Here is a 10000-nt window from a genome sequence, read left to right on the forward strand (position 1 = left end):
AGGGAAGAAAGAGGAGAATGGAAGGAGATAAAAGGAGAAGAAAGACGACTTAGGGGAGATGACAGGAAGAACATAGAGGAAGAAAGGGAGGTAGAAAGGAGAAAAAAAGGGGAGCTGGAACACAGAAGAAATAGGAAAAGAGGAGAAGGAAGATGTAGAGAAGGTGCATGAGAGAGAGAGAGAAAGAGAGGATCATAGAGAACAGAGGTGAATGGAAGAGGAAGAAAGAGACCGGAAGAGGAAGAGGGAGGGCGAGAGAAGAATGTGGAGGAGCAGGAGGAGGGAAGATTTGGAAAAGGATGTGTGTGTGTGTGTGTGTGTGTGTGTGTGTGTGTGTGTGTGTGTGTGTGTGTGTGTGTGTGTGTGTGTGTGTGTGTGTGCGTGTGTGTGTGTGTGTGTGTGCTTGTGAGTGTGCGTGTGTATGTGTGTGTGTGTGTGTGTGTGTGTGTGTGTGTGTGTGTGTGTGTGTGTGTGTGTGTGTGTGTGTGTGTGTGTGTGTGTGTGTGTGTGTGTGTGCGTGAGTGCGTACCCTTCTTCCCTCCTACCCTTTAAGTTTCCGATTAACCTCATCATCATCATTATATTCTCCACTAATGAGGGACATGACGAAAGTATATCCTACTAATAATCTGGTGAAAAGGTGAATGAAATTTAGGAAAAATCATCACTTATACTCATCTTCGTACTAAATTAAAGAGAGGAACAAAAGAAAATAAAAAATAAAGGCTAAATACGCCGCAAGAAACTCTCATCGACAACCACATCCATGTAGATGGTCCATTGCGACAAGTGGAAGTGTTGGGTGGAAGAGACACAAAGGTCAGAGCTTGAATTCTTTATTCTCTCTAACGTTTCGGGCTACACAGAACCCATCTTCAGAGAGATTAAACAAGAAATGATAGATCTGATACATTTATACCCCTGGAAATTCCTACCACTTCCTCATGTCGCAGCCTGAATGGCTGCTTCTAGGAAACTTCAGTCGTCCGACCCACCCCTGCTTGCGACATTAGTGCTATCTTTGCTATTTACCTACATAGAGTGAAAACTCCCTCCCCGTGGTTGTTTACATTTTTACATATGTGAGCTGCTTCCAACATTCTTCTCATTTGCTTATTCAGATCTTTCTCAGTGAGGGTAGGTTCGTCCTACTTGGACAGATGATTGTGCTGATCTATGTGCAACACTAGGGAATTAGATATTCTGTGACGCCATGTATCTGCTTTGTGTTCTGTTATCCTTGTATCCATTCCGTGTCCTGTTTCCCCTATGTACGTTTTCGAGCATCCGCTGCACGATATGCTGTATATTGCACTGTTCTCGTTTTTACTTCCTTTCATTCTTGTTTTAACTCTTTCTCCTGTCTTACGTCCTGAGGATACTGCAATTCTAAGGCCTGCATTCTGTAAGTACTTGTTGATAGCTGAAGCTTTGGCAGAGCTGGAGACAGATACATATCTTGTATTGCCATCGTCTAATTTAACACTGGCATTATCTCTTTTCATTTTAATGATATCAACTGCCTTCCTTTTTAGCTTTAACAACATGCCTGCCTAATAGCAAAGTTTCTTAAAGGCTTCTGTTATGTATTTAATCTCTTCCTTCATGAATTTATTACTGCAGATTCTATACGCCCTTAGGAAAAGTCCTATAACAACTCCAGACTAGATCCTTTCGTTGTGTGCAGAGAGATAGTGGATAAAGTCATCTCTGTTGGTTGGTTTATTGTACCGTACACAGAGCGTCTGTTCCTCTTGTTACAGTAACTAAGAATGGGAAATTTTCTCTTTCTCTTCTTCCACTATGAACTGTATGCCATCATTCACGTTGTTTAGCATTCTCAGTTTATTTAGATTATTGGTGTCCTCATGCACAACTACTAAGACATCGTCCACATATCTGTACCAAGCTGCACTCCTACCTATGATTCACCTATAATAGTCAGCCTCTAATTCTTCTATGTATAGACAAGCCATGACGGTAATAAGAGGCGAGCCCATGGCTTGTCCCTGGTGTTGCCCATATTCCTCTCCTATTTATCACAGTGATATTGGTTCGATGTAGTCAGATCTTGGTAATGGTAGCTCGTGCATCTTCGATGATGTCAACTGTCCCTCCTACTGCCTGCATAGCCCCCTCTGTTGGTACATTGGTGAAGAGTGACTACGTCGGCATAGCCCCCTCCGTCGGTACATTGGTCAAGAGTGACTACGTCGAAGCTTGCCATATGCTTATTGCTTAAGTTCACGTCTTTGAACTTTTCGATTAAATCCTTTGAATTTCTTCGATGCTCACCACTTATAGTACCCGGGAGTTAGAGAGGGGCCTCGCCGCATGGCTAGCCTCTTAGCTAGCTTGTTATTGGCCTATTTGGCATGCCTCCCTTGTGTGCTTTCGGTAGACCTTTTATTGGAAGCAGCTTACATGTGTATAAAATGTAACAAAGCATATGGAGGGATTTTTCAGCCTACGTAGGTATACATCAAGGATAGCACTAATGTCGCAATCAGGGATGGAGTACGACGACGGAAATTCCCTAGAGGTAGCCATTCAGGCTGCGACATGAGGAGGGGGAGGGAACTTCCAGGGGTATAAATGTCTCAGATCTATCATTTCTTGTTCATTCTCTCTGAAGATGGGTTCGGTGTTGCCCGAAACTTTAGAGAAAATAAAGAATTCAAGATCTAACCTGTCTCTCTCTCCCACCCAATACATCACATCCATCAAGGACATTGTAATGGGAGGGATATGGATGAAATTAAGGAAGTCCCAGTTATCATCACCAGCTGTCCACTAAATAAAAAGAGAGGAAGACATACACATAACTACAAAATCCTCGTATCAACACTCACCTCCATCATAGACATTGGTGGGTATGTGGACGGACGAGACACTCAGGTTGACGGGGAGGTTATCGAAGTGGGAGTTTTCCACCAGATCCAGCTCCCGGTAACCCTCCAGCAGCTTGGGGACGTGGTTGGGGTCGTCGGGGTCGGAGGGTGGGTAGTACTTGTTGAGGCGCTTGGCGTTGTAGTAGCTGACGTCCTCGTTCTCCTTGTATTGGTCCAGCGACGCCTCCTCGGCCACGTTCATGATGCGCTGTTGGGGAGAGATGGAGAGAGTTAGTGTTGACTGATTGATTGAATGACTGGGTGATCGATCCGTATATTAATCCAGTGACGCCCCTTCTGCCACGTTCATGATGCGCTGTTTGGGAGAGACTTAGAGATGACTGGTTGATTGACTGACTGATTGACTAACTGGCAAGTGATGGGGAGTAAAGTGGGGACTGAGGGGAAATTAAGAAACGAGAGACAAAGAAAAGAAGGGGGAGGTAAAGAAGGGATAGGAAAATGGGAAGTTTAGATTACTGAATCAAGGAGCCGCTTGTGCTACGATCACCATGCGATGCCTGGGGAGAAATGAGAAGAGGGTTAAGTACTGGAGAGTGGATAGGTGAAGCCGGATGAAATAATAGGAATGAAGAAGTGAAAAGAGTTTTAAATTTTGAGCCTTTTCTGCTGTGTTCATGTTAGACGTGGGAAAAGGTTAGTACTGACTAAGTGACTGACCAACTGACCTAGTGATTTGTACCTGAGACTGGGCTGGGAAGAGAGAGAAGGAACAGAAGAATGAGTGAAGAGATTAGATAAGTGATTCAAGGAGCCTCATCTGTTGCGTTCATGGTGCGCTGTTTAGGGAGAGATAGAGAGTATGTAGTGCTGGAGTGTGGTGGACTGGGGGAATATTAGGGACTATGAACGAAAGAAATCATGCGAGGTAACTTTGGGACAGAGGAAGGAGGGATATGAAGACTGGAAGAGTTTAGATTACTGATTTTAAAAAACTACATCAATAATGTAATTTGGGGAAGGGATCGGGAAAGGAGTAAATGCTGGACAGTAAGGAATGAGGAGACAGGAAACTAGTGGAATGAAGAGAGGGATATGGAGAGGAGTGGGTAAAATTTGGGAACGATAGCATATTCTTAGAGTGAAACAGAATAGATGAAGGAAGTGTGAAGAGGATAAATGACTGATTGAAGGAGAAATTTCTGCTACGATCATGATGCGCTGTCTGGGGAGAGACGGGGCTAGCCAGTGTTAGGGAGTGGAGTCAAGAGTGGAGGAAACTGGGGCAATGCAGGGAAGATCGGGGAAGAGACCAGATAGGGAAAAATTTAGGTATGAGAGGAAAGGAAAAAATGCGAGGTTACTTCTGGGATTCTTAAATTCAATGACGCCTGTTCTATTTCATTCATGTCCGTCTGAGGAAGTGATGAGGAAGGGTTAGCGTTGGGAAGTAGAGTGGGGAAGACTAGTAAGAAATTGATGGAAGGAAGGGAAGGGTGAAGGGAGGCGTCGTGATGGGGTGGGGGGGAGGATATTTGGGAAGGAGAGAGAAGGAAAACATGGGAGGGTACTTTGGAGGAGGGGAGAAGTGCAAATTCAGATCGTCTTCTCTACCAGCTTCATGATGTTCTGTATGGAATGACCCGGTGTTAATTACCTGACTCATTGGTTAGTTGATTAGAGCTTGGGAAAAGAATGGAAAATGTGAGGAAGTTCGATAACGCGGGAGAAAAATAAATACTTTTCGAGGGAGGAATGGGTAGAGTTAAGAATCAGTGAATCCCGTTTTCACACGTTCATGATTCATTGTTGGGGAGAGATGGAAATGAGGTTTGGGCAATGGGAAAGTGTTAAGTGCTGGGGAAATAAGTGGAAAGTAGGTTGATATTTGGGAAAAAGCAATGGAGGGATTACTCAGGGGGAAAAGTGGAAGGTGACAGGGAAAAGAGTTTAGATCACTTATGATGCCACGGTTTTTTAATCAATGTTGAGAAGAGAAAGGGGTTACCGTTTATGGTATGTATATATGTATGTATGTATGTATGCATTGCAACGGCTGGGTTGCACATTTGTGACGTGAATGGACAGCTCAACTATTGAAGCTAAAACCGGGTCTTAACTATAGGCTCTAAAAGGCAACTGAGCCCAATTCATAAACTTTCCTCAGCCTAGGTTGTGCATAAGATTCTTTGTAGATAGATACAGATGGACAGACAGACAGATAGGTAGATATATGTAGATAGACATAAACGATTAGACATGTAATTTCATCACTCGTAATTGCCAAATACTTTATAATCAAATCAGAATTAATACTTCAGTCGCAGAATAAAAACAGTAAAATGGTCTGGGATAATAGTCAGCTGTATAGGAACGACTTATCGTAGAAATCAGTTAAAATCTCAACATATAGGAACCCTGATCAATAAAATCCTGGGCACCACTTCTTGCCACTGAGTAAGTATAGGTTAGGTGAGATTAGATTAGGTTAGGTTAGCTGAGATTAGATTAGGTTAGATGGCTAGGTTAAGTGAGATTAGGTTAAGTGAGATTAGATTAGGTTAAATTTGGTGCAGGAGGTGTTTGAGGTGCCTGGTGAGACGTACATATAGAGAGGGAGTGTTTGTGGGTGAGACTGTCTGATAAATCTAATACATCTGAAGTGCAAGGGAAGAATGCCTGTGGACTGGAAGTGGTTGTGAGTGAGGCGATCTGCTACATCCTCTGGGCAGCCTTGACTGGGTAGGTTGGTAGATTAATTGATTGATAGATTGATAGATCAGTAGACAAACAGATAGACAGACATATTGTTATAGACGGACATACATACAGATGGACCGACACAGATAGCTATATAGATAATATAGACATACAGATAGATAGATACATACATACATGCAAATAGATAGATAGATAGACAGACAGACAGGAAAACATAGATAAAACATAGGGTGACAAAATCATAGATGTAGAATATAGATTGATAGACAGATACATACATACATACATACATAGAAAAATGTGATAATTTACTGCTACACCCACTCAAATATCCGCCCACTACCGGATTCGACCCCCTGGCCAGAATGATCGATAGGCAAACACGCTACAAACCCGACCACCCGAGGTTTTAGGGTGGTAATGGTGATGAGGAATGAAGGGGAAGATGGAGGGGAGCGAGTGAGGGGAAAAACGAAAGGAAAGGGAGAGAACAGATGGAAGTGAGATAGGTAAGAGGGAAGGGGGACTCAAGCTAGGGAAAGGAGGAGGAGGAGGAGAGGAAGGAGGAGGAGAAGGAGGAAAGTGAGGAAAAGAAGGAGAAGGGGAAGAAGGAAAAAGAAGAAGAAGCCTGGGAAGAGAAGAGACTAAAGGAAAGGAAGATGGAAGAGGAATGGAGAAGAGGAAAGAATGAGGAGAGGAGAGAGAGAGTAAAAGAGGGAAACAGATGGGATGGGATGGGATAGGGGAGAAAGAAAAGAGAGCTGGAGATGGGAGCGAACTGAGAAAAGGAAATGAGAGGGAAATGGGAGGTGGCAGTGGGAGGGGAAGGTGAGGGGGAGATGAGAGGAAACTGGGACTGGGAAATGAGGGGAAAATGGGAGAGGGAGAGGGAAGAAGAAAATTTAAAGAAAGGGAATATATGGGAATGGAATAGCTGCGAGAGAGGGAGAAGTGAGTGGATGAGGTCTGTGATGGGGTGCCCCTTTGATGGTCAAGCGTAGTCAGTTTGGAGTGCCGATTTAACGCATTCTTGCATCATAGTGGCAATTTGTAGTGATTTCAACCCCTGGATCATACGACATTGAATCCAGTAGACTGCAGGACTAAGCTACCCTTCTTCTGCAATCCACCATCCCGCTGACATGGGATAGGGAGGAAGCTGAGGGGCCCTTGTATCACCAGGCAGCTCCATCGCCCGGCCATATCAGTGCTACCACGTGAAGGCATCTAAGACTCATCGAATTTCAAGCAGCCACAATTTGGTATTCAGCTGGTGCTAGTGGACCAGTTCTGTCAGTAAAGAAAAACCAACTATGCTCTATTTTATTTTAACTTGGCCTAAAATTATCATCTTTCCATCTTCAATGCTGATCTGAGAATATGGTGCCAGTAAAAAAGAAGTGCTATTAAAAGAATATAGAGCCATAGCACCGTCTCTTTCTGCCACTGAATTACGTGAAATGATCTGCAAAAACGAGAAAATTTGGGCCAAGTTAAGGCAAAAGAAAGGGAACTGTATAGAAGGGAGAGAGTGGGAACGGGGGACTTGGTTGTGGTGGGAGCATTATGTAGTGGAGGGGGGAGGGAGTGAATTAGTAATGTAGGGGACGGAAGGGGGGATGAGGATGAGAACTAGGGAGGGGGGATATTGTTGTGGGATGGTAGTGAGGGAACTGCATAGTGGGGAGAGGGGAGGTGGAATGCGGGGTTGTGACGGGGGAGCTGTGTAGTGGGACTAGTGGGAAGCGAAATAATAATGGAGAGGAAAGTAGGGAAGTACGGAAAGACTAGAGGGTTGGTAGAGGGGGAGAGGGTAGTATGCTGAGGTGGAGGACAAGGAGAAGTGGAGGAGGAGGAAGAGGAGGAAGTGGAAGAAGAGAGAGAGAGAGAGAGAGGTAAATGAACAGGAGAGGGAGATACGCACATAGGCAAAATTAAAAAAGAAAATGAGAGAGAGAGAGAGAGAGAGAGAGAGAGAGAGAGAGAAAGGGAGGGAAGGTACGGTAATGCTTAAAGGAGGAGAGAGTGAAAAGATAACGTACTTGTCTCTCTCAGTGGAGGAGGGGAGACATGTTCCCTCTCTCTCTCTCTCTCTCTCTCTCTCTCTCTCTCTCTCTCTCTCTCTCTCTCTCTCTCTCTCTCTCCTACCTTCCCCCCCTCCCTCTTTCCCTCCCTCTGCTGATAAGACGTCAAGAGAGAGACCCAACCTGACCTGAGTTGAGAAGAGAGGGAGTGAAGGAAGGGAAGGAGAGGGAAAAAGGGAGGAAGAAAAGGGAAAGAAGGGTGTGAAGGTAAGGGATGGGGTGAAGGAAAGTAGGAAAAGAGGAGGAAAGACAGGAAATGAAGGGAAGGAAGGATGGGAGGGAAAAAGGGAAGGAAGGGACTGAAGGAAGTTAGGGAGGGAAGAAGAGAGAGAAGGGGGAAAAGGAATGGAAAGAAGGAAAGAAGGGATAAGAGGGAGAAAGTAATAGGGAGGAGGTGAAGGAAGGGAGGGAGGGAAGAAGGGATAAGAGGAAGAAACAAAATGGAAAGAAGATATGGAAAGGTGAGACGGAAAATGCAAAAGTGAGAGGGTGAAAGAAGGAAGGGGGGGAGGAAGGAGGAAAGGGAAAGAAAGGTGAGGAAGGAAGGAAGCGAAGGAGAAAGAAAGGTAAGGGAGGATGAAAAGGACTGAAAAAGAAAGGGGAAGAAAGGGACGGATAAAATGGGAGGGAGGTAAGGGAATATGGTAGGGAGGATGGATGGGAGGATCGGAAAGAGGAAAAGAAAACGTGAAGGGAAGAAGGTGAGGGGAAGAAAAAAACGGGAGGGAGTGGGGTGAGTGGGGTAAGGGTGGGAAGGAAAAATATAACAACTGAGGATAACTTCAGAGGTCCGGTTGGGTCATACTAGGAAGCTCCTGTGTAAAGTTATGCCCGCACTATAAGATTAAGAAAAGGATAAGAAAGAAAATTAAGCTTCCCCTTTCCTCCATCCACCCTTCCAGTCAACGAAACTTCCGGCCGAAACTGGCAGGAAAAAGAGCACACACCATGAAGTACTCTAACGCGTGTAACAAGAGACATGAATATATTATAGCAGAGAGTGACCTAATCGCAGAATTTATATTATACTTCCAGTTTTTTTTGCTACTTTTTTCGTGTAGCTCAGTGGCAGAAGCAGACAATGTTACAGCTTTACATCCTTCCCATAGCATTTCTTCATGACTAGCACCATATTCTTGTATCAATCTCAAGCTAGAGCTCAGTATTCATGATTACGCCTAGTTAAAGGGAACAGGGTACAGTGAGTCACGACCTGAAAAAGAACAAATATGACACCAGAGCGTTATTTCCTTCTAAGTTGTTTAGGGACTCGGGCCATATTAATATGCAGCCTTTATCATTCATTATTTATTTACTCTGCCTCTCTATCTTCTGAATTTATCTTTTAATTTAGCACCAGCAACATCGATAGGGAAATTGTTTAACTTCTCTGCAGTTTTTTTTTTTTTTTTTACCACCACTCCTCTATCTCGCTACTGAAACTCAATATTTTTAGCATGAAACTGGATATTGCGTTCTATCTTCTTTATCCATTTTTAAGGTTTGATCTTTCCAAATTATTTACCTATAGTTGTTATGTTAAAAGTCATAGTAAGAGCTGTAGAGATGGAAGTGAAGTAGGGTTGAATGGTGAGGTATAGAATCATTCAGATATGATATATAAAAATGATGCTGTGTTCGTTGCCAACAGGGAACAGATCTTTGCAGGCTGGTTCACAGTTTTGTGACTGTCTTCGAGAGATGTTGTGGTCTAGAAGTTAATGTACTGCATATAAGAACAAAGTGATGACTGATGAGACAGATGACCCACAGCTGCAGTGACAGGAGAGAGAGGCAAATGTGGAAAGAAAGCGAAGAGTGCAGTGGTTCAGCGAAGGAAAGTGACTGGGACTACGAAGGCATTGATGCAGTGTACTGGACTGTATGAAAGTGAATTACCGGTCACTTAAACTTATGCGTGTTAGACTTGCATGGCATGAGTCACAAGAATCAAGAATGAAAGCAGGAGAAATTAATGAGACCGCTGAGGAATGAAAGTGAGTTGAGTAGGATGGGTAGGCTAAAAAATGTGACAGATGTTGATGAGTAACAATGTCGATCAAAGAGCAAGCTAGTGTGTTCTTTGAGATCTGGATGTGGAAGAGATGGTGTGGTAGTAATAGTAGTAGTAGTAACAGTTGCAACCCCACGCTCAACTAGACGTGAACACGGTGAACTGCTGGCTTTAGCTGCCCTCCTGCAGTCCACCATCCTCCTGTCAGAGGATAGGAAAGAAGATAAGGGACGTTTGTATAACCAGGCAGTGGAGTCCCCTGTTTATATCAGTGCAGCCACATGAAGGCATCACTCTTCAGCACTAGGGGGTGGTAAAAAGGATGTTTA

General features: G+C 44.0%; 1 protein-coding gene across 1 annotated transcript in view; it reads right to left on the reverse strand.

The window, feature by feature from the left end:
- stj (voltage-dependent calcium channel subunit straightjacket) overlaps positions 1-10000 on the reverse strand; it is a 504277-nt gene that overhangs the window by 248957 nt on the left and 245320 nt on the right. The window contains exon 4 of the mRNA XM_080284182.1: positions 2853-3099. Within this exon, the coding sequence (XP_080140308.1) occupies positions 2853-3099 (247 nt within the window). The remainder of the gene's footprint in view (positions 1-2852; positions 3100-10000) is intronic.

This window comes from Coenobita brevimanus, chromosome 100 (assembly GCF_032717465.1).
Source record: "Coenobita brevimanus isolate Jiangsu-jjx chromosome 100, ASM3271746v2, whole genome shotgun sequence".
Lineage (NCBI taxonomy): Eukaryota > Metazoa > Arthropoda > Malacostraca > Decapoda > Coenobitidae > Coenobita > Coenobita brevimanus.